We start from the raw sequence: 24,064 nt of genomic DNA, 5'->3' as shown, positions 1-24,064 counted from the left end.
CAATTAATTGTTACTGTTTTGAATGTTATTGTTATTATCTTCCTTAGTGGGTCGGTGAAAATCACTATTCTGAATAATGATTTTTATAGTGTAGGGTAGGGGGCACTGGGCATGAGTTTGTGGAACCAAGGGGGCAGTTACCTGAAAAAGTTTGGGAACCACTGCTATAGATGAATAAGCACAGAGTGTGACAACGTGATCCTGTCTCCGTGAGAGGTGAGGTATGGTTCTAAATCCACTTACTGCTCCAATTCTCGCTGTCCACGTTCACCACAGAGTGCATCGTGAGCTAATGGTGCAGGATCAGGTGACTGGGGACCAGGTTGTTCCCATGGGAGCATATATATGCACATATAGACTGTCAAGTTTGTGTGACAACCTTTGCAACAGTTCTCAATTCTTTGATCTTGGGCTGAGAGTTTATCACAGATTTTGGTGGTGTAGTTTGACACCTGGAAGAAGGGGGAAAAAAAAGGCAGGCAATGATTTTGCAGCAAAGCCGAGCCAAACAGGATAGATTGCAGGGCGGCGCTTGCCTACGCTAAAGGCGACTCCACACATTTTGCTGCAGAGAATGTTATAAAGTCTCAAAGTTCGTCTTCTTGACTTTTTGCCCAAAAGGTCTGTGAGCAGAATCGATTCCCTGGAAAATCCAATGGAGGCTGGTGGCTCTGTTTTCGGTGGGGCAGTAAATCCATTCAGTCAGAACCATGGAGAAGTCTAAAAGACCTATCCAAGAGGCCAAACCGACGTTGGGGGATACTGCGACGTTACACCAATACTAGGCCCGCCGCATAAACCCTTCTCAGGCCAAGCACCACTACTTGAACACCTGAGGGAAGGTTAAACAAAACCTTTCCCCTATCTATGAGGGGGTTGGACTCGATGGCCTTATGGGCCCCTTCCAACTCTACTATTCTATGATTCTATGAAACAGGTTTAATATAGGATCTGTTTTTAAATGGACTTTTAAATATTCAGGTGAGGGTGTTTGACAACTGTGAAGCAGGTAAATAATGCCAAGCTGACACGTGGTATTTGGTAGCAACAAAATAATAAAACTTTGTTGTAATGTTAAAAGCTTTAAATGACAATATAACGCTTCCCATCCTGCTTATTCCAGACTTCCCACTCACCAACTACCTCTCTCTCCTCACACCAATCCTAAATCCCTAGCAATTAATCTCCTCTCACACCACAAACAATTCCAATCTCCACTCATAGAATCCTAGAATCATAGAATAGCAGAGTTGGAAGGGGCCTACAAGGCCATCGAGTCCAACCCCCTGCTCAATGCAGGAATCCACCCTAAAGCATCCCTGACAGATGGTTGTGCAGCTGCCTCTTGAAGGCCTCTAGTGTGGGAGAGGCCACAACCTCACCAGGCAACTGATTCCATTGTTGTACTGCTCTAACAGTCAGGAAGTTTTTCCTGATGTCCAGCCGGAATCTGGCTTCCTTTAACTTGAGCCCGTTATTCCGTGTCCTGCACTCTGGGAGGATCGAGAAGAGATCGTGGCCCTCCTCTGTGTGACAACCTTTTAAGTCTTTGAAGAGTGCTATCATGTCTCCCCTCAATCTTCTCTTCTCCAGGCTAAACATGCCCAGTTCTTTCAGTCTCCCTTCATAGGGCTTTGTTTCCAGACCCCTGATCATCCTGGTTGCCCTCCTCTGAACATGCTCCAGCTTGTCTCCTAACCAAACTCAGCAACCCAACACACTCTAACATCCTCCCTCCTCCCCTCAGTCACTCTTTATATACAACCTTCCACCCCCACCCTACCTGTTGCATCACAAACCACACCCACTCAGTTCTAATATTCCATACTCACCAGACATACTAAACAGACGCATACAGGATACTCAATTGTGGGGTAACGCCACAGATACCTTGGATAGCGTCTGGCTGAAATCCAGAATGGATTTACAACCACACAACCACTAGGAAAATCGACTTGGATTTTGAGCAGAGCAGTAGACTTCCTCCTGCGCATAGTTCCTTTGCTTCACAATGCCCATCCAAGTGTCTTTTCCTCCCGTGGGGTTCAGCACACAGCTAAACATGACTTTTGAATCTTGCAGGGGAAAAAGACATGATGGAGGGCTGTGCCTACCATCAAGCAGAGTGAAACAGTTGCCTCAGGTTGCAAACACGGGTAGGCGACAGGAAGTAGGAATGCCGTGGGCCTTTCCCCCCCGTTGTTTCAAGTGGCAGTGTGCTACCGAAATTCGTCAGTGTGGTGGTGCAGCAAAAAAGGGTCTCAATTTAAAGAAAAAAAGGTGTCCTTCGTTGCTGCTGTGGCACTGAATTTTGGTGGCGCATTGGATGGCAGTGACAGTGGTATGGCCCCTGGTGGGTTCTGGGGAGGGGGGAATTGACCCCCACGCTCCCAGGATTTGTCCACCTCTGTTTTATTTTCCATCAAAGCTCCTTTGTTTGTTATAGTAGAAATCCAAAACCTTCTCCTGATTCTTGACCTAGATCCTTCTCTGTTGCCATCTTTTTCTCAGTAACAGCAGTCAAATGTCTACTTAACACTAGCCTTCCCTAACCTGGTCCCCTCTACATGTGTTGGACTACGACTTTCATCATGTGAGCCCAGCAAGGAAACGGTGACTGTGGATGATGGGAATTGTAGTCCAACACATTTGTAGGGTGCCAGATTGGGAAAACCTGGAATTGAGAACATAAGCACATAAGTGCCCTGCTGGATCACATCAAGGGCCCATCTAGTCCAGCACTCTGTTCACACAGTGGCCAACCAGCTGTCAACCAGGGACCAACAAAGCAGGACATGGTGCAACAGCACCCTCCCACCCATGTTCCCCAGCAACTGGTTCACACAGGCTTACTGCCTCTGATACTGGAGGTACCACATAATTCTCAGGACTAGTAGCCATTGATAGCCTTCTCTACTAGGAATTTATCCAACCCTCTTTTAAAGCCATCCAAATTGGTGGCCATCAACACATCTTGTGGTAGCAAATTCCATAATTTAACTATGCGCTACATGAAGAAGTCCTTCCTTTTATTTGTCTTGAATCTCCCACCAATCAGCTTCATGGGATGACCCCATTGGGTTCTAGTATTTTGACAGAGGAGAGAAAAATGTCTCCCCGTCCACATTCTCCACACCATGCATCATTTTGTACACCTCTATCATGTCTCTCCTTAGCCTCTTTCCCCCCCAAGCTAAACAATCCCAGTTGTTGTAACCTTCCCTCATAGGGGAGATGCTCCAGAAAGTGAAACAGAAGTTCAAAGGAAGCATGCTGTTCAGTGCTCCTTACTACGCGAAGCTAACCAAGCGTTCAGTGTGATGTTAGCGAAATGCTTTCTAAAACAGCACAACCAAACCTCAGAGGAAAGGTGGAACAACAAACACTCCCAGTACTTACAAGTAAATTTAACAACATTTCTTTTTGGAATTCCTGGACAAGTTGGACTAAGGCGACAATATTATGCAAACGTACTTCAGAGTAAATCCCGTTGAAATAAGTGAGACTTATTTCGAGGTATATATAGATCGTTTTGGGGCATGGTCTGCAGAATCACATGGGATAGCTCTTGCTGGATTTTACCATGTTTAAAATGTTGCGGGAATTGCATATTTAAATGCCTCCATATAAATATAACACTCTCCATATATAAAACTAACATCTCAAGGAGAAGGCCAGGCTAAAGCAGTTATCCCTGTGTGCCTCTGGAAGTGGTACAGTCCAGGAAAAGTTGGTACAGTCCAGCAGATCCTGCAAATGGTGGAATTTGTGTCTAAAAGGGAGGAGCCAGTACTGACGGACACATAGCGCTCAGCTATTTTTCACAGAACTATGACAGTCATTGATGTAGACATGCTGCACACCCACCTCCCTCTGGATGCAGTCTGCTTCCAAGGAATCACAGCACTTGGAGAGCACGCTGGTGGCATCTTCGGCTATGGCTAAGATGTCCTCAAAGGAAGCTTTCGAACTTTTCTGGGTAAATCTGATTAAGTAGCTAGATGTGGGCAAACAAAATAAGGGAGAGTTTAGCTCAGTTTAGCTACTCCATAGCAATCTGCTGAGCCTTTCTAGGCATCTTCTGATGATGGTGGCAGAATAGTCTATGCAACTGATGTAGACATGGTCTCTTTTCAATCCTTGTTCCTCTCTTACAGCATACAAATTGGTATGGAGGAACCTGGGACACCAACCCTGAGGGGGTGGAGGGAACCAAGGAGCTCATGGATGTCCTATGTATGGTCATGCAGCTCAGTCCACAGAGAAGCTGGGTACTGACTGCCTTGGCTGATAACAAAGCATGACCCAGTAGCCAGGACCTCATGTTCAACCTCCCAAGCTTGAACCTCCCAAGCCCACCCTCCAGCAGATGAGGCATTATATACTCAAAGCTTCATTATCTTTTGTCACATCTCACCAAATTGACTATCTGGAATCAATGAGGTGCAAGAGACTAAGGCCTTAGCTAGACCTAAGGTTTATCCCGGGATTATCCCGGGGTCATCCCTGTTCATGTAAATGACACACAGGATATTCCGGGAGCAGGCAGGGATGACTTCGGGACGATCCCAGGATAAACCTTAGGTTTAGCTAAGGCTTAAGCCTTTAAAATCCCCACAACCCAGAATGGGAGCAAGTCCGAGGAGAGATATGGAGATACAAAGGCTGTATTTGGCACAGGAACTCATCAGAGCAACTTGTCTGCTCTCTTGTAGCTGTCCTTGGTCCTGTTCGCTCTGTCTTTGTTCTTGAGCCCTGATCTTGCTTTTGTGCCTGGTCTCTCCTAGAAGAGGTCCCTGCTTGTTAGGCGAACTCTGTTTACCAATGGCATTTGGCACTGCCTCCTGGTCACTGGACTGATGAGTTTATCTCACCCCACCACCTGATCAGGTTCTGAACTACTAGGCTGGTACACATATGCATTTGCATTGATCAGTTCTACCAAGTGAATGCTGATTTTCATCCACATGGAAACCATTGTGTCCCGTCCCCCCCAATTTTTATTCTTCTGTTTTCTGTTTGGATTTGCTTGCCTTGTTTTTTTTTTTTAAAAAAAAACAACAACTGCTCTTTTCTAAAGCTTTCAGATCCAAGTGGAATTAATGGGGCATCTGGAGATTTCCAATTCTGTGCTAAACATCATTTAGCTGATGCTAACTAGCTTATGGGCGTCAGCTGACTGAGTGCTCCACCTCTCCCTAACAGGTACATCTGCAGCCTGCCAGAGGCTGGGAAGGTGGGGTGTGTTTGGCTGGTGGGGGGGAAAGAAGAACAGGGACTGCTGGGGCTTCCCTCTGCAGTCTCTCCCCTCACCTGCTGGGCGTCAGCTGACTGAGTGCTCCACCTCTCCCTAACAGGTACATCTGCAGCCTGCCAGAGGCTGGGAAGGTTGGGGTGTGTTTGGCTGGTGGGGGGGAAAGAAGAACAGGGACTGCTGGGGCTTCCCTCTGCAGTCTCTCCCCTCACCTGCTGGGCGTCAGCTGACTGAGTGCTCCACCTCTCCCTAACAGGTACATCTGCAGCCTGCCAGAGGCTGGGAAGGTGGGGTGTGTTTGGCTGGTGGGGGGGAAAGAAGAACAGGGACTGCTGGGGCTTCCCTCTGCAGTCTCTCCCCTCACCTGCTGGGCGTCAGCTGACTGAGTGCTTCACCTCTCCCTAACAGGTACATCTGCAGCCTGCCAGAGGCTGCGCCTCGGCGCGCGCCTCGGCGACGCGCAGAGTGCGGCGCCGAGTGCGCACTTGGCGCTGCACTTTGCGGCGCACATAGGAGATACCATACTACTGTACCTGCAAGATCTCCAACCAGCCAACCAGCAGCAAATTGTAAAATACATTTTAATTACTTTTTAATATGTGCCTGGGGAGCTGTGGGGGATACAGGGATGCCCACATAACTGTGGTCACGGGTAGGGGGAGGTATGGTGCTAGGGGAGGAACAGGCCAGATGAGGAGAAGAGGGGATAGATTCCTTACAGCTATTCCCTCTTCTGGTTCCTACCCCAACCGGATAGTTCCTGGCGGCCATATCAGCTTGCTCTCGGGTCTGGTGGTGCTGCTGCTGAACGCCAGGTCAGTCCAGAATAAAATCTCCCTCATCCATGATTTGATTGTGGATGAGGGGGCTGACCTGGTATGCATCACTGAGACCTGGGTGGGTGAACTGGGTGGGGTTGCTCTCACCCAGCTCTGCCCTCCTGGGTACTCGGTGCAGCACCAGCACAGACTCAAGGGCCGGGGAGGGGGGGTTGCCGTGGTCTATAGGAATACAATCTCCCTCTCTAGGCTTCCTGTTCAGTCGAGTGCTGGTCTGGAGTGTTTGTACTGTGTGTTGGGTACTCGAGACAGATTAGGGATTCTGCTGGTGTACCGTCCACCCCGCTGCCCCACAGTCTCCCTGCCTGAGCTGACGGAGGTTGTCTCGGACCTGGTGTTGAGGACCCCCAGGATGGTGGTTCTGGGGGATCTCAACTTCCATGCCGAGGCTGCTGTATCCGGAGCGGCTCAGGACTTCATGGCTGCCATGACAACCATGGGGCTGTCTCAACATGTCATCGGCCCAACACATGCAAAGGGACACACACTTGATCTGGTTTTCTCGACTGGACAAGAGGATGGTGATCTGGAAGTGGGGGAACTAACATCTACCCCCTTGTCATGGTCGGATCACTTCCTACTGAGGTTTAGACTCTCGGCGGCCTTTCCCCTCTGCAAGGGTGGGGGGCCTATTAAAATGGTCCGCCCCCGGAGGCTAATGGACTCCGATGGATTCCAGAGGGCTCTGGGGGATTTTCCTGCTGATATGGCCGGTGCTCCTGTCGAAGCCCAGGTCGCTCTGTGGAATGCAGAGATGACTCGGGCGGTTGACACGATCGCGCCCAAGCGTCCTCTCCCTCTGAGCAGAGCCCGGTCAGCTCCTTGGTATACATCTGAGCTGAGGGCGATGAAGCAAGAGGGGAGATGGCTAGAACGCAGGTGGAGGAAAACTCGTGCTGGGTCTGATCGAACACGGGCTAGAGCTCACTATCGAGCCTACTCTGTGGCGGTGAGGGTGGCAAAGAGGCAGTTCTTTTCCACCAGCATTGCGTCTTCTCGGTGTCGTCCGGCGGAGCTTTTCCGAGTGGTTCGTGGCCTGTTACACTCTGGACCAGGGCGTGAGATAGTTGAACCCTCGGTAGCACGCTGTGACGAGTTTGCACGGCACTTTGAAGATAAAGTCGCTCAGATTCGTCATGAATTGGACACCACACTTAATGCAGCACCACTAGTAGAGGCGTTCAGAGCGCCGTCCGGCTCAGTTTTATTGGATGAGTTTCAGTTATTGAGGCCCGAGGATGTGGACAAGGTGCTTGGCCAAGTCCGGTCGACCACCTGTGTGCTTGACCCTTGCCCCTCGTGGCTCATTACATCAAATAAGGAGGGGATTGCCGGCTGGGTCCAGGAGGTTGTAAATGCCTCCTTGAGAGAGGGAGTGGTGCCGGCCTCTTTAAAAGAGGCGGTAATTAGACCACTCCTGAAGAAGCCTAATCTGGACCCGGAAGATGTTAACAACTACAGGCCGGTGGCTAATATCCCTTTCCTGGGCAAGGTGCTTGAGCGGGTGGTTGCAGGACAACTCCAGGCACTCTTGAATGAAACGGATTATCTAGATCCATTTCAATCGGGTTTCAGGCCTGGTTTTGGAACGGAAACTGCCTTGGTCGCCCTGTGGGATGACCTCTGTTGGGAGAGAGACAGGGGGAGTGCGACCCTGTTGGTTCTCCTGGACCTCTCAGCGGCCTTCGATACCATCGACCATGGTATCCTTCTGGATAGGTTGTCTGAACTGGGAGTTGGAGGTACTGCGTTGCAGTGGTTCCGCTCCTACTTGGATGGCCGATTCCAGAAGGTGGTGCTGGGGGATTATTGCTCTGTGCCGTGGCTCCTAAGCCATGGGGTTCCGCAGGGCTCTATTTTATCCCCTATGCTGTTTAACATATACATGAAGCCGCTGGGGGAGGTTATCCGGAGATGTGGACTGAGGTGTCATCAATATGCGGATGACACCCAGCTCTACCTTTCCTTTTCATCAAACCCAGGTGAGGCAGTGACTGTTCTGAACCAGTGCCTGGGCACGGTAATGGACTGGATGAGGGCTAACAAACTGAGACTCAATCCAGACAAGACGGAGGTACTGTTAGCGGGTGGTTCATTTGTCCGGCGAGGTGATGTTTGCCCTGTCCTGGACGGGGTTGCACTCTCCCTAAAGGATCGGGTCCGTAGTTTGGGGGTGCTCTTCGATCCAGAACTGTCACTTGAGGCACAGGTGAACTCAGTGGCAAAGAGCACCTTTTATCAGCTTAGGCTGATATACCAACTGCGCCCTTATCTGGACAGTGATAGCCTAGCTACAGTTATCCATGCTCTGATAACCTCTCGTTTGGATTACTGCAATGCGTTATACGTGGGGCTGCCTTTGAAAACGGTCCGGAAGCTTCAGCTGGTACAAAACAGGGCAGCCCGTTTACTAACAGGGACTGGCTGGCGAGATCACATTACGCCAGTCCTTTTACAACTTCATTGGCTGCCAGTCCAGGTCCGGGCCCGATTCAAAGTGCTGGTATTGACATTTAAAGCCCTAAACGGTTTGGGGCCAGGTTATTTGAAGGAACGCCTCCTCCCATATGTACCTACCCGGACCTTAAGATCATCTACAGGGGCCCTTCTCCGTGAGCCCCTGCCAAAGGAAGTGAGGCAGGTGGCTACTAGGAGGAGGGCTTTCTCCGCTGTGGCACCCCGGTTGTGGAATGAGCTCCCCAGAGAGGTCTGCCTGGCGCCTACACTGTACTCCTTTCGTCGCCAGCTGAAGACCTTTTTATTCACTCAGTATTTTAACACTTAATTTTAACTTAAATTTAAATTATACTGTTTTAACTCTGTATTTTAACCTTATATCAATTTTGCTGCGTGGTTTTATCCTGGTTGTGCTTTTTATATTGTATTTTGTATTTGTATTTTTAACTTGTTGGTTGTTTTATGATGATTTTAATTTTTGTGAACCGCCCAGAGAGCTTCGGCTATTGGGCGGTATAAAAATGTAATAAATAAATAAATAAATAAATAAATTATTAGCAGTTTCTCGTGTGTGACATGAAAGAAATGTTTTTCCCCAAAACGATTGCATTTCCACCAAAGTGTATTTGCAAGAAAAACCCCAAACATAAAAAACGTTGAAGCCCAATGCAGAGAAATGCCAACCAGTCACCTTCATGTGAGGGAATGCTTCCCGGGATTTGGATTAAATATGATCAACAAGATGAATTCGGTATTATGTTGGAGAGGTTGTCAAGAGAAAGGATCGTATATACACATGTGGTGGGAATGTATATTTGTACAAAAATTATGGAAAATGGTGTTCCATGAGATAAAAGAAATTATAGGAATGGAGATAGAGGAGACACCAATCATGGCATTGTTATCCGCGTATGGTGAATTGAAATGTAATCAAGAGATAAAAGAATTGATAACAAATTTGTTAACAGCCGCAAGATTAATGATATCCAGGAACTGGAAGGTTCGAGGGGATTATCATATAGAACAGCCTTCCTCAACCTGTGGAGCGCCCCAGGTTGAGGAAGGCTGATATAGAAGATTGGTATAAAGTAATATGGGATGTTGCTATTAATGATAAATTAACATGTAACATCAGAGTTAGAAGAGGAATGACAAAAACGAATGATTTTGAAGTAATATGGAAATTGTTTTTGGACTTTGTATTATTAAGAGGGAGAGGGTAAACACCTCCAGAAGAATCAATGAGATTTTGGAAATCAGAATAAGATCCCTGGGTTGGGGGTGCACTTTAATGTTAATCAATGATTAGATCAAAAGCAGAATTAAGTGAAGAGAATGTATGTTTATTAGTTTGTTTAAGTATGTATTGTTATGTATTATGTATTACGGGGTTATTATTATATATCGTATTGTATGTATTGTTTAGAAGTTAGGTTATTATGTAGTATAAAATCAAAAATCAATAAAACATTTTTTAAAAAAGGATTTGGATTTCTTTGCACTGGTATGTTTTGACTAATAGAAATTTAAAGTTGCTACCAGTTCATATATAGTAGCAAACTCAGTTCTGTCCCATGAAATTCAGTTGCACTTGGATCATTCAAACCCAGATAGATCTCTCCAGGCTTTCACAGTAAACCGGAAGTACCTGGCATTCACATTTGCCACTTTAAATGTTGAAAATGTGCCATAAACGGGTAACACAAAAGGATTTCCTTTGTACCTGAGTTTAATTTTTTCTTTCCCAAACAAGTCATAGCGGGAGCATGCTTTGTTGGATAGATCGGCGAACCTCTGGAGGGGCTTCCCCTTCAGCCTCTGCAAGATATAAAGGAGAGGTTCATCAGTCAGAGATTACACACGGGGCTCAAATTTTATGAGGGCAGCAGCTTCAAGCAATTCTAAAAGTGGCCCATCCATTGGGTGGGGGCGGGGCAGAACTATAATTCTGTGTGGTAAATTGAGCACATTTTCGTTTGGTTTACCAGACAGAGCTTTGAACCTTGATCGGGAAGGCTTGGGCCATAGCTAGACCTAAGGTTTATCCCTAGATCGTCCAGGGGTCAAACCTGTTCATCTAGGTGACACACAGGGGATCCAGTGCTCAGGCAGGGCGAACCCTGGATGATCCCAGGATAAACCTTAGGTCTAGCTGTGGCCTTGGTTTCAGAGCTGAGTAGTCATGACAAAGCCCAAGCTTTTGGGTCTAGAACACCATCTGGAATGGGAATATTATTTATTTATTTATTTATTTATTTACATTTCTATATCGCCCAATAGCCGGAGCTCTCTGGGCGGTTCACAAAAATTAAAACATTCAAAGTATAAAACAACAGTCTAATATTCACTCACATCACAGGAAGCTGATGCCACTGTCAGAATCACTACAACGTTGCTGATCCCTCAGCTACATTACATAGAACATGGTTAGGAAATCTCTTTCAGACTGAGGGCTGAGTTCAATTTTGGGAAGCTTTCAGCAGCTGCATTCCACTGGGCTTGAGGTTCCCCACTCGTGATTGAGAGCATGATTCCCCACATATGTTGGGGACACTAAAACATAACAATGTAAGATGAGCCCTGCTGGATCAGACCAAGGGTCCATCTAGTCCAGCACTCTGTTCACACAGTGGCCAAACAGCTGTCGATCAAGAACCCACAAGCAGGACACGGTGCAACAGCACTCACCTGCTCATGTTCCCCAGCAACTGGTGTACACAGGCTTACTACCTCTGATACTGGAGGTAGCACATAGTCATCAGGACTAGTTGTTTTTGATTATCCTTCTCCTCCAGGAATTTATCCAACCTCCTTTTAAAGCCATCCAAATTGGTGGCCATCACTGGACTGGAGCATCTCCCCTATGAGGGAAGGTTACATCAACTGGGATTGTTTAGCTTGGAAAAAAGGAGACTAAGAGGGGGACATGATAGAGGTGTACAAAATTATGCATGGTATGGAGAATGTGGACAGGGAGACATTTTTCTCCCTCACTCAAAATACTAGAACCTGGAGTCATCCCATGAAATTGATTGGTGGGAGATCCAGGACAAATAAAAGGAAGGACTTCCTCACACAGTGCATAGTTAAATTATGGAACTCACTATCACAAGATTTAGTGACGGCCACCAATCTGGAGGGCTTCAAAAGGGGGGTTGGATAAATTCCTGGAGGCAAAGACTATCAATGGCTACTAGCCCTGATGGTTGTGTGCTATCTCCAGTATTCAAGGCAATAAGCCTGTGTGCAGCAGTTGCTGGGGAACATGGGTGGGAGGGTGCTGTTGCACCATGTCCTGCTTGTTCATCCCTGGCCGATAACTGATTGGCCACTTTGTGAACAGAGTGCTGGACTAGATGGACCCTTGGTCTGATCCATCTTGGCACTTCTTATGTTCTTATTGTGTGAAGAAGTCCTTCCTTTTATCTGTCCAATATCTCCCACCAATCAGCTTCAGGGGATGACCTTGGGTTTTACTGTTATAGGAGGGGGAGAGAGAGAGAGAGAGAGATATCGAGAGATATCGAGAGAGATCTCCCTATCTACATTCTCCGTGCCATGCATCATTTTGTACACCTCTATCGTATCTCCCCTTAGCCTCCTTTTTTCCAAGCTAAACAATCCCAGTTGTTGAAACTTTCCTTCATGAGATCTCCCCAAAGAAGGAAGGTTTCAACAGCTGGGACCCTGCAAAATTATGCATGGTGTGCAGATGCTCCAACCCCTTTATCATGTTAGTTGCCCTTTTCTGCACATTTTTCAGCTCTGCATGATCTTTTTCCAGGTGTGGTGTCCAGAACTGTACACCATATTCTAAGTGTGGTCACACCGTAGATTTGTATGAAGGCAGTATGATACTGAATTTCTTTTCTAAAAATGCCTAACAGCAGCTAAAATGTGCAGATTTTGAGAGAGCTGTGCAGTTCGAGGAAGTTGTCCATTTCCCAAAATTTTCATATGCAGAGGCAGTTGTGCCGTTTGAGGAAGTTGCACATTGTTCAAGTTCATGATTTGTGAAGGAACGTTCAGGAAATTGTGAACATTTTCAGAGAAAATGTGCTGTAGTTCACTTTCGAGTTAGGGCTTGTGAACGGGATATTTTGAGTGATTTATGAACAGAAATGAAATTCTCATACAGCCCCAGAGGAAGCCCTCACCAGCAGCTGAGGCACTGCAGGTGCCACATTTTTCCTGTCTAGCTTGTTGGTCAGAGGCTGACCAGAGGCTTTGGTCATGTGGCTGAAGAGTTCCCTTACTGGTTCAGCACTCCTGAGAATTCAGCCATCTTAGGGCATGTCTACACCATGCCTTATCCTGGGGATCATCCTGGGATCATCCCTGTGTGTCCATATGATGCACACGGGTTCCCAGGGGCAGAGAGGAAAGATCCCTCCATTTCCCCAGGATAACTGGGATGGCTTTTAGCCTGATTCTTCCCATGGTCTTGGGATCATACCAAGATGGTGGGAGGTGTGGGCAGTCATCCTGGTTTCATCCCAGCTCGTAAGTAAATGCGAGGAGCCGGGAACCAGGCACAGGGAACATTGGGGGTGGGGAGGGGAGAGGGTGTGCTCTGCAGCTTCTTTTCTTTAAAAAAAAATGGCGGGTGCGACGTCCTCCTTCCTCCCTGGATGTTGCGTGCCATGTGTGAACGCAGGGGGAGGATCTCCAATCAGCATATTGCAAGATCCTCCTCCTTCTGCCAGGAGGTGTAAACCTACCCCGAGTGACTCCTGTGTCCTAGCCCTGTTGGACAGTTCCTGGCACCCTGTGGTAATGCCACCGGAGTGGAACAAGTTATAAAGCCACATTGAATCAGAATTTGATGTATCTGATGCTTAACACAGTGCTGGAATTCAATTGGACTCAGATTTATTTGGGCTTTGGAAGACAGCGGTGCAAAGAGGCTGCAAACATTTTGTGCTGAGGGAAAAACGCACTGACCTCCTTTATGAAGCACAAAGCAGGTTGTTTCTGACCGCAGCAACCTTTGGCGATGGATAAGAATGTCGTTACAGAAGACAGCAGCAGTGGCAATGGTGTATGGCTATGTTCAGAGGAATACTCATGCAGAAACCTAGAAGATCACAAAAGACAACATAAGGCGTTGGCATAGAACGCATGAGACTGGTAAGTGGGGGATGTCAGAGGAATCTGTCCAGGGGGTGATATTCATCAACTCGGCTTTCATCAGCTTGCCCCCCCTCCCCGGACTTCGGTTCCTCCCACCTTAAGTGGACATTTATGCATATTGCTGCCACCATTTCTGCAAATTTTGGCCATCATTTGCACAAATTGCAGCTGTAATTTTGTCAGGTTCTGTCCTGCAGCACCACCTGGTGGCTGCAGTGCACTTTACTGGCCGCAGAGTAGTTGCAGGATCCAGGCTCATAGCATCAAGCACTCACAGGTGGGCTGATGCAGACCAGCTTGGAGCAGCCAGGAAAGGGCTATATGGCATTTCCACTCCAGCTTTGCCACAGCAACATGGTCTCCTGTCCCTGCTGCAGCCTGTTCCTGACTACTTGCAATCCCAGACCTTGCCTGACCTTTTGTTTCTCCTGACCATGCCTTTTGCCTCCGGCCCTGCCTGGATTCTGTTTGCTGGTTCCACCGCCATCTATCCCGGCCCTGGAGTTCCTGCACTGAGGCCTTGCCACCCACGCCCTGGACCCTGACAAATTTGCATAAATCAGAGGTGCCATTTATACAAATTATTCATATTACTGCTGCAATTTGCACAAATTTAGCAAATTACAGCCAAAATTTGTGCACGTTAAATGACAATTTAGGGGGAGGGGGGGATCCCGTGGCTCACAAATGCAAGCCGAGCTGAGCGCTTTGGGAAAACCCAGTGAGCTGAAAAAGGACTGAATTTTCCCATGATGGCCATCCCTACTGGTAAGGTCATTGTAACGTAAACATAAGTGAGGGCAATTTTGCTCAGCTACCAGCCAGAGGGAAATTACTATGGAGGGTATAAAGGTGACAGCCTTTCTCTGGTTTTTGTCCCTAGCATCTGGTGCTCAGAAGTATGGTGCCCCATGGATTATCATTTTATTTATTGATTTGATTTTTATCCTGACCTTCATGGCTAATGGCTTTTGAGAGACCTATTGCCAGTGTCTTCAGTACCGTTTCCCGGGTTGGCTCTAGAGTTCCCATAGGCAGAGTTCCACTCACAGGATACTTCCTTGAGAGTGAGGATGGGCAAATGTGGGAAGTACTGGGGTTATTTTGGTCCCTTGGCTCCTGCCCCCATGGACTGCACTAGGTCAAAAATAAATAACTGAAATTCTGTAGAGCTCCACAGTTCTAAAGATACTTAAATGCTTAAACTGCTTTAGAGTTCTGATTGGTTCTGACCGAAACCCAGAGTGGATTCAGAGCTCTGCTGAAATCCTCCTCCATTAGCTTGTTAACAATCTCAAGTTATACCTCATAGTGCTTTGTAGCTGCTCAGGAGTGCCATTTTGTTTGCATATTATTTAAACAGGCCATGTGTTACCCATCCCTGACCTAGCAGAAGTGGGAGAGGAAGGAGACTGAAAGAACTGGGCATGTTTAGCCTGAGAAGAGAAGATTGAGGGGAGACATGATAGCACGCTTCAAATACTTAAAAGGTTGTCACACAGAGGAGGGCCGGGATCTCTTCTCGATCCTCCCAGAGTGCAGGACACGGAATAATAGGCTCAAGTGACAGGAAGCCAGATTCCAGCTGGACATCAGGAAAAACTTCCTGATGGTTAGAGCAGTATGACAATGGAACCAGTTACCTAGGGAGGTGGTGGTGGCATACTAAAGGCATTCAAGAGGCAGCTGGACAACCATCTGTCAGGGATGCTTTAGGGTGGATTCCTGCATTGAGCAGGGGGTTGGACTCGATGGCGTTATAGGCCCCTTCCAACTCTACTATTCTATGATTCTAAGGTGATGTTTTCTAATTCCTCCCTTTCCTGTTCAGCCTTATCTGGACCCTGAAAAACTGCCTTGAGAAGTTGATGGACTCTATGGTAGGAGCAGAGCTACAAACGCAAAGGGGAAATCAGCAGAATTCACCTTCATCCATCAGTGGAAGCTTCTGCTGGACCCCAGTCCTTTTCCTGAAAGTAAGGAGGTCTTCCATTCATGGAAGGAACACTCTGGATTCAACTTCCTTCTTCAGAGTTTCTGGCCTAAATATGTTCTAATTCTACTACTCTATGTCATTTCATAGGGGCCTGGAATTCTATATATGATGCAAAACATATCAGTCTTTCCCAACCTGGTGTCCTCTAGATGTGTTGGATTACAATTCCCATCATTCCAAGCTAGTGTCTTACCCAATCTAGTCTGCTCCATATGAGATGGGTTACAAGTTCCATCATTGGGAATGATGGGATTTGTAGTCTAGCACATCTGGAAGGCATCCAATTGGGAAGCTTGCTTCATGATTTCAGATTATTGTATACCTGTACCCCTCCAGATGTTATCAAAACTCAGTCCCAGTCATTACGGCCAATGCGCAGGGATGATGGGAATGGTTGTAGTCTATCTACATCTAAAGCACCTCTGATTCTCCATCCCTGCTGTTTATCATAAGAGAGGTACAAAGCAGGAACAAGAGGTGTAACCTCACTACACAGAAGGAAGAGAAGCTGAAAAAACAGAAGATTTTTCTCCTGGTGTCCTTGAGAATATGGTGTCTTATTCTCTGGCTTAAAATTCCCAGTGGCAGCAGTGGAGGCAGTGTGAGCATTTGAGATAAAGAGAAAAAAAAAAGGTCCCTAATGTTTTGGAAGTCTTTCTCATGTTGTAACAACCCCCTTGGAGTGAAGCTTTGGCAAGCTAAAGGATAATAATAATAATACATTTTTGTGTAGAGTGCACTGGTCTCCATCGATGAAGGAGCTCAGCTCCATAGCTCTATGATAAAATTTCAAAGGGACGGCTCTGGTTAGTAACCCAGGCCACCCAGTGAAGCTGGCAGATTCAGGACAGATGAAGGACTTCTCCACACAATGGAGACAAATGATGGAATCTGCTACATCATGGCAAGACATATTGATGTCCACATTTTGTATGGCTTTAAAAGGGGACTGGGGAAATTCATGTAGGATAAGGCTATTAATGGCTGCTAGTCCTGCTGGCTATATACTACCTCCAGTATCAGAAACAGTATGGCTACGTACTCCAGTTGCTGGGGAACATGGGCAGAAGGGTGTTGTTGTACTTATGACTTGCTTGTGGCTTTCCCAGAGGCAGTTACTTGGCCACTGTGTGAACAGAATGCTGGACTAGATAGGCAGGTGCTCTGATCTGGCATGGCTCTTACGTTCCCGGATAACAAATAAGTAAAGAAATGCTCCCCTTGAACTTCAAACATTTCTGACCATTGGCCATGCTGGTAGGGGATTCTGGGCATTCAAGTCTAAAACATTTGGAGATCTACCTACTGCCCACCCCTGGTATAGTGATAGACTTTTGGTCTAATCCATTTTGATGTTGACTGTCATGGTCTACTGTAGATGGGGTGTCAATGAAAAGAATGCTGGGCTTAATGGTCCTTTGATCTGACTCAGAAAAGGTAGTGCCCCTGTTATTATACACAAGTCCTGCTTGTGGGTTTCCCATGGCCATCTCATTGGCTGTCGTGCTCCTTTGGTCTAATACAGTGGTTCCCAAAGTGGGCAGTATTGCCCCCTTGGGGGTGGTGGGATTGCATATGGGGGTGCTAAGAGGCAAGGGGGTGGCAGGGGGCGCTAAGACACAAAGGGGCAGCAGGGGGCACTCAAGGTGGTCTTTTCCGAGAAGCGCCTCTCTAGAAGGTCTTAATACCCAGGGACATTTTTATGGGAGAAGGTAGTTTGGTCCCAAGCCATATAGGGGAAGAATCCGCACATGTATTAATACTGTTTAAGAAGAGTCCTTTTGACGGTGAATTGAAATGTTTCAAAAGCACCAAAACGCTAATGAAGAGACATACCCTGCTTGGTATGCCCCGTCACGCTGGCTGCAAAACAGAGGCGTTCACTCTCTTTTCCCTCCCTCCCTCGGCGAGCCTGTGGTGGGTGCTTTGGATTTTGAATAAATATTCAATTAATTGTTACTGTTTTGAATTTTGTTGTTATTATCTTCCTTAGTGGGTCGTTGAAAACCGCTATTCTGAATAATGATTTTTATAGTGTAGGGTAGGGGGCACTGGGCATGAGTTTGTGGAACCAAGGGGGCAGTTACCTGAAAAAGTTTGGGAACCACTGGTCTAATACATCAGGGCACTTTCTATGTCCTTGTTTTATTATAGAATCCAACTGGAATAGACAGCTAAATGCATTGGACCACTGAAAAGGCACATGGAAATATCGCTTGACAACGTTTGCGCTGTGAAAATGAATGCAGCTTTCCAGAACTCACTTGTCTATAAAATCCTGGGGGTTGTTTTTGAAGCCCTCGCATATTTCCTCAGGTGATGGCAACACATATGTGGAGAACTCCTTGGGCGGGTGTTTCAAGGCAGCCAGACACAGCTTTCGTTCTAGGCCTTCATGGGTGCAACACGCCTCTGTCTCTGGATGCTTAGGAAAAGGAGAATTTGGATCGCAGGATTTGGCGGAGAGAGCTAAAGACTGGGGCAGATGAGTGGGAGAAAGCAGGAGAGCAAGAGACAGAAAGAGGTACACATTACATTTTTGACTAAGGCCATAGCTAGACCTAATGTTTATCCCTGGATCGTCCAGGGGTCAAACCTGTTCATCTAGGTGACACACAGGGGATCCAGTGCTCAGGCAGGGGCGAACCCTGGATGATCCCAGGAGAAACCTTAGGTCTAGCTGTGGCCTAAATTGCACTTTCCCTGTTACATCAGAACCTTACTGGATCAGAGCAAAAGGACACCTGGCACTGGACCTCCAGTAAGCTGGCTGGCAATTTACACATCACTAACACGAGGGGGGAAAAGAGGGCATCAATTTGCATATCATTTGAATAAGTAAATTTATATGCATAGATGGAAATTTGGAAGTAATAAGTATAAATGCAATACACCTGTCTATACTAGAGAAGACTGACCAAGTGCCCAGTCTGCTTGACCAGGTGCTAACTTCTGATCAGCAGCTTCAAGGCCCAGTTCTTTCAACTGGTGGTGCCTAGACTTTAAACCAGACTTGTTCTGGACACCTTTTCAAATACAGGACAACTTAGAATAGAGGAATGTCGTCTGCCAGCTTTCCAAAATAGAGGTCTGCCCTCTGTAAAGTAGGCCATCTGGCCATCCATAGTGCAACCCTCCAGGGTTCTTGGATTCTAACAGTTCACCAAGGATTCCAGGTGCTGGCACTGACTTTGGGGTTAAAGCCCTCCAAAATCCTGGAAGCTTTTGTGCATTTTGGGAAGGTTCTGCAATTTGTGCAAATTTCCGAGCAACTTGTGCAATTTATGGCCGTGTTTGTGCAAATTGTGTCCACATTTGCGCAAATCATGCAAATTTGGCCCTAATTTGTGCAAATGTGGTAATGATTTGCACAAATTGCTCAGAAATTTGCACAGATTTCAAAACCTTTTAAAATGTGCACAATTCCAGGAAAATACATGAGTGGCTCAACTTGCTGCAGATCAGGTCAGGCAGAGCATTGGGTACCAAAGCAAAATTTGGGTGAGCTTAGGAAAACTGATGAAACTCTATACCCCCAAATGGATATCTCTGACATCTCTAATACAGACCCATGTGGAAGATGTCAGCAGGCTTGCATAATACTAAGGTTTGCAGAAACACATTTTTTTTAAAGAAAAAAAGCTCTACGAAGAGGGATTCTCCCCAAAAGTTTATTGAGAATTGAGCAATGCTCATTGGCCATTGAATGCTAACTGTTGGGGGAGGGGATATATAAAATCAGCTGGGAGGGAAATGGAATGGAATGTTTTGGAAGAGGGTATGGCTGTCTTGTAAACAGGAGATCTCCTTACTGCAACATTTTGTTGCAGCCTTTACTTGTGCCTTAAATAATAAGTACATCCAGATCTCTAAATTATCTCAGACCTGAGCACCTCTTCAAGGAAGGGGGTTTGTAGGAATATACCTCGCTGTCATAGCATTCAGCGTCGGCTCCTTCGATGCAACATTTCTCTGCAAGAGTGACAATCTCATTCACAATGTTTTTGATTTCTTCAAATGTAGCATTGGAATATTTCCGGCTGTTTAAGACAAGTGCCCTGTGAAGAGGAAGAGACAATACTGGCTCATTGCCGGTTCTGGATGGGATTGCTCTGCCTCTGAAAGAACAGGTTCGTAGTTTGGGGGTACTCTTAGACCTATTTCTGTCGTTGGAGGCTCAAGTAGCTGCCACAGCTTGGAGTGCCTTTTACTATCTTCGGTTGGTTCGCCAACTACGGCCTCTCCTGGACAGGGATAGCTTGGCCACGGCGGTACAGGCATTGGTAACCTCAAGATTGGATTACTGCAATGCGCTCTATGTGGGGCTGCCCTTGAAGCTGCTCCGGAAGCTGGAGCTAGTGCAGAATGCCGCAGCTCGGCTGTTGTCTGGAGCTGCCCCTTTCCAGCATGTAACTCCTCTGCTGAGGGAACTGCACTGGCTGCCTATTCACTACTGCGCCAGGTTTAAGGTTCTGGTACTTGTGTACAAAGCCCTAAACAACTTGGGACCAGGATACCTGAGAGAGCGCCTTCTCCCTTACCAACCTGCCCGGTCACTGAGGTCATCCGAGGGCCTGCTCCTGGTGGTTCCACCTAGATCCATCCTCCGATTGGAATCCACCAGGGGAAGAGCCTTCAGCGTGGTGGCGCCCCTCCTGTGGAATTCCCTGCCTCTGGAGGTCAGGCAGGCGCCAACCTTGTACTCCTTTCGGCGCCTCCTGAAAACATCTTTATTCCAAGAAGCCTTTCCTTAATGTGCAGCCTTGAATCTGTTTTTGCTTCTTTTAAATTTTGTTTTAACTGTTTTGTTCTGTTTTTATTTTCATTTTAACTTGTACACCGCTCCGAAATTTTTCATTGGGGAGCGGTATATAAATATTCTAAATAAATAAATAATATTTTGCCTTGTCCAGTTCTGTCTTTTTTGAGTCTTGTTAAAATTTTGAGGGTTCAATGCACTTAACCCTCGCCCCACCCCAGACAACCCTGTATATTAAAGAAATTTAGTTTTGGGCCCCAAAGAAGAACAAACATTTTGTTACTGATCTAGTCAGTAAAGCTCTGGATCTAAAAAGCTCATAAATCCCAGATTCTGGAAGGCCTTAGCTAGACCTAAGGTTTATCTCCGGATCATCCCAGGGTCGTCCCTGCCTGCTCCCGGGATCCCCTGTGCGACATTTACATGAACAGGGATGACCCCAGGACAATCCCGGAATAATCCTTAGGTCTAGCTAAGGCTGAAGACTCCACTCACAATTAGGCATGTCCAGCACAAGGAAATCCAGCCTTTTTGGGCTCGCTGGAATTCTGCATCATGCCCAACTTGGTTTGCTTTTGCAACCAGAATAACATGGTTTTCCCGAATCCCAGGGTCTGTTTACATATTTTTTTATGGTGTGTGTGTGTGTGTGTACCTTAGTTGCATAAATAGAGAGTTGCTCAAATTATGCCCCCCCAATTTGCTCAAAATTTGCATTTTACAACAACATTTTTGTAATTTGCACAAATCGCATTCATAATTTGCTCTAGTGATGCAAATCTGTGCAATTTGTACAAATGGTGGCTGAATTCATATCACTTCAAAAACACTGAAAATCTGCTAGCTGGGCTGACTCACTGAAGAGCAGAGTGGATTCCAGGAAGCTGAGCCGATGGAAGCTTGTCAAACTCCGCCCCCAAAAGGATTCCTCTACCCACAATGCACTGTTTTTGCCTTGGCCATTTTTGCCTGGGCCTCTGAAAACCCAAGTTCTTCCAAGCTCTTTCTCTAAACTAGAAGGATTGGCTCTGTCTCCAGCTCCGTCTTCCACCCTACCCATCATGCCAGTTAGTCCTTTTGAAACCAAAAGGAGGCATCCCTATGCAGGAGCAGTTAGATATTTGTTATCTCCTTTAGGATGGAGGTTTCTGTGGTTTGGCCTGAGTCCAGAATGCCAGCAAGGCTAAACTCAAGGGAGTCTGTGAATCAGTGCGGCATGCCTTCAAATACGTACACCTCACGGAATTTCTCTTTTCCCAAGGTGTTGAATTCATGACAGATCTTATCTCTGAAGTAATGTTTTCCTGAAAAACAAAGAAGAAGAATGGCAATTCATTTTTTTAAAAAATATCCCAGGGTAGGCACGGGAAGGTGTATGCATACGTAGTGGCAGTGTTGTAAGGTAATTCAATTCTGGATACTAGTGTTTCAGGAGTCTAGTTCAGTAACGGACAATGGGTACCTCCATGTCCTCAGTTAGCCATGTTAAATTTATATATAAGACCAGACATTAAACTGCTAAAAAAGGACTTAGTGAGTCATTTATTGTCAGTGGCAAGATTGTTGATAGCCAAATACTGGAAAGATTGTAAAGGGCCTCATACGGAAAGTTGGTACCATAGAGCAGGGGTCCCCAACCCCCGGGCCACGGACCGGTACCGGTCCATGGCCTGTTAGGAGCCAGGCCGCTCAGGTGAGCTGCTTTCACCCCCCCCCACCCCAGTGTATCTGGGTGTGGGGCGCCATCTCGCCTGCCCAGCCGAAGCGAAGCCGGGACACTGGGGTGGGTGGGTGCGGTTTTGGAATGGTGCGCCCGGCTGGAAGCCGCTCTAGGAGGGCGACTTCCGGGCGCACCGCTCCAAAGCCGCCTGCCTGCCCCAGTGTCCTGGCTTCGCTTTGGCTGGGTGCCAGCCGAAGCAAAGCCAGGACGCTGGAGTGTGTGTGTGGGCTTCCCAAAACCCTCCCCTCAACCCTCCCCCCCCTCGGTCCATGGAAAAATTGTCTTCCACGAAACTGGTCCCTGTTGCCAAAAAGGTTGGGGACCGCTGCCATAGAGTATGGCAGATCTCTCTCCTAGAGAAATTGACACAAAAGTTAAGGATAGCATGAGGACAATTAAAGTAAGACAAATTTGGAGAGATATGGAGGAAATGTATTGAATTTGTAAATATAGCTGAACATGGGCGAACGCCTCTGTCGGCATATACAAGGCTCTGGAGAGCAAAGATTTAAGGATATGAAGCTCCCTTTCTAGCATGTCTGAAAGAAAACTTGGTCCATAAATCTAGGAATTAAGATTTGTGAGCAATGAATTAAGGTGCATTAAGAAAGTACATGATCAATTAATATTAAAAACTAGGCAGAAATTGGAAATGAAACTGAAATGTCAATGAATGTTGATATGATTCGTCTTAGAACTAAGGAGAAATAAAATTATTTTCCGGGGGGCGGAGGGAATCCTAGCTACATTTTAAACAACGAGAAACAAAAGGAATACGATTTTGAACTTCCTATACCATCATCATCATCATCATCATCATCATCATCATCATCTGTAGCTAGACCTAAGGTTTATTCCAGGATCATCCTGGGTTCGTCCCTGCCTGAGCTCTGGATGCCCTGTGTGGTACTTAGATGAACAGGTTTGACCCCAGGACAATCCTGGGATAAACCTTAGGTCTAGCTACAGCCTGAGTTTCAATGAAAAATGGATGCTTTTAACATTGAGGATCTTTTTGTTTTTACATCATTCAGTTCCTTTTACTGATTTTTTTTTTAGCAGACCAAAACCTGGCTACTTCATAATTCTAAGACCTGGCTGCTTAATGATTCCAGCTCAAGGCCCATCCGTCCTCTGCTCCTTTTGGTAAAACCTCATTTAATTTTATTGGATATGTATGGATGCCATGCACAGATTGAGCATTAAAGGGGGCGGGGGCAGAAGTACAAGTAGCTAATACCCTGGAAGACAGAAACAAACTTCAAAGTGATCTTGATAGGCTGGAGTGCTGGGCTGAAAACAACAGGATGAAATTTAATAGGGATAAATGCCAAGTTCTACATTTAGGAAATAGAAACCAAAGGAACAGTTACAAGATGGGGGATACTTGGCTCAGCAATACTACAAACGAGAAGGATCTTGGAATTGTTGTAGATTGCAAGCTGAATATGAGCCAACAGTGTGATATGGCTGCAAGAAAGGCAAATGCTATTTTGGGCTGCATTAATAGAAGTATAGCTTCCAAATCACGTGAGGTACTGGTTCCTCTCTATTCGGCCCTGGTTAGGCCTCATCTAGAGTATTGCGTCCAGTTCTGGGCTCCACAATTCAAGAAGGACGGAGACAAGCTGGAGCGTGTTCAGAAGGGGGCAACCAGGATGATCAGGGTTCTGGAAACAAGGCCCTATGAAGAGAGACTGAAAGAACTGGGCATGTTTAGCCTGGAGAAGAGAAGATCGAGGGGAGACATGATAGCACTCTTCAAATACTTAAAAGGTTGTCACACAGAGGAGGGCCAGGATCTCTTCTCGATCCTCCCAGAGTGCAGGACACGGAATAATGGACTCAAGTTAAAGGAAGCCAGATTCCAGCTGGACATCAGGAAAAACTTCCTGTTAGAGCAGTA

General features: G+C 46.6%; 1 protein-coding gene across 1 annotated transcript in view; it reads right to left on the bottom strand.

Moving 5' to 3' along the window:
- Positions 1-24,064, bottom strand: part of GC (GC vitamin D binding protein) — a 53,591-nt gene that overhangs the window by 9,660 nt on the left and 19,867 nt on the right. Inside the window, exons 2-8 of the mRNA XM_063135205.1 lie at positions 21,673-21,742; positions 19,605-19,737; positions 17,944-18,155; positions 13,495-13,627; positions 10,274-10,368; positions 3,868-3,997; positions 244-452 (exon numbers count right to left, since the gene is read on the bottom strand). Of these exons, the coding sequence (XP_062991275.1) occupies positions 244-452; positions 3,868-3,997; positions 10,274-10,368; positions 13,495-13,627; positions 17,944-18,155; positions 19,605-19,737; positions 21,673-21,742 (982 nt within the window). The remainder of the gene's footprint in view (positions 1-243; positions 453-3,867; positions 3,998-10,273; positions 10,369-13,494; positions 13,628-17,943; positions 18,156-19,604; positions 19,738-21,672; positions 21,743-24,064) is intronic.

This window comes from Elgaria multicarinata, chromosome 10 (genome assembly GCF_023053635.1).
Source record: "Elgaria multicarinata webbii isolate HBS135686 ecotype San Diego chromosome 10, rElgMul1.1.pri, whole genome shotgun sequence".
NCBI classification, from domain to species: domain Eukaryota; kingdom Metazoa; phylum Chordata; class Lepidosauria; order Squamata; family Anguidae; genus Elgaria; species Elgaria multicarinata.
The sequence above is the reverse complement of the archived record's forward strand: the minus strand, read 5'-3'. Positions and strand labels throughout refer to the sequence as shown.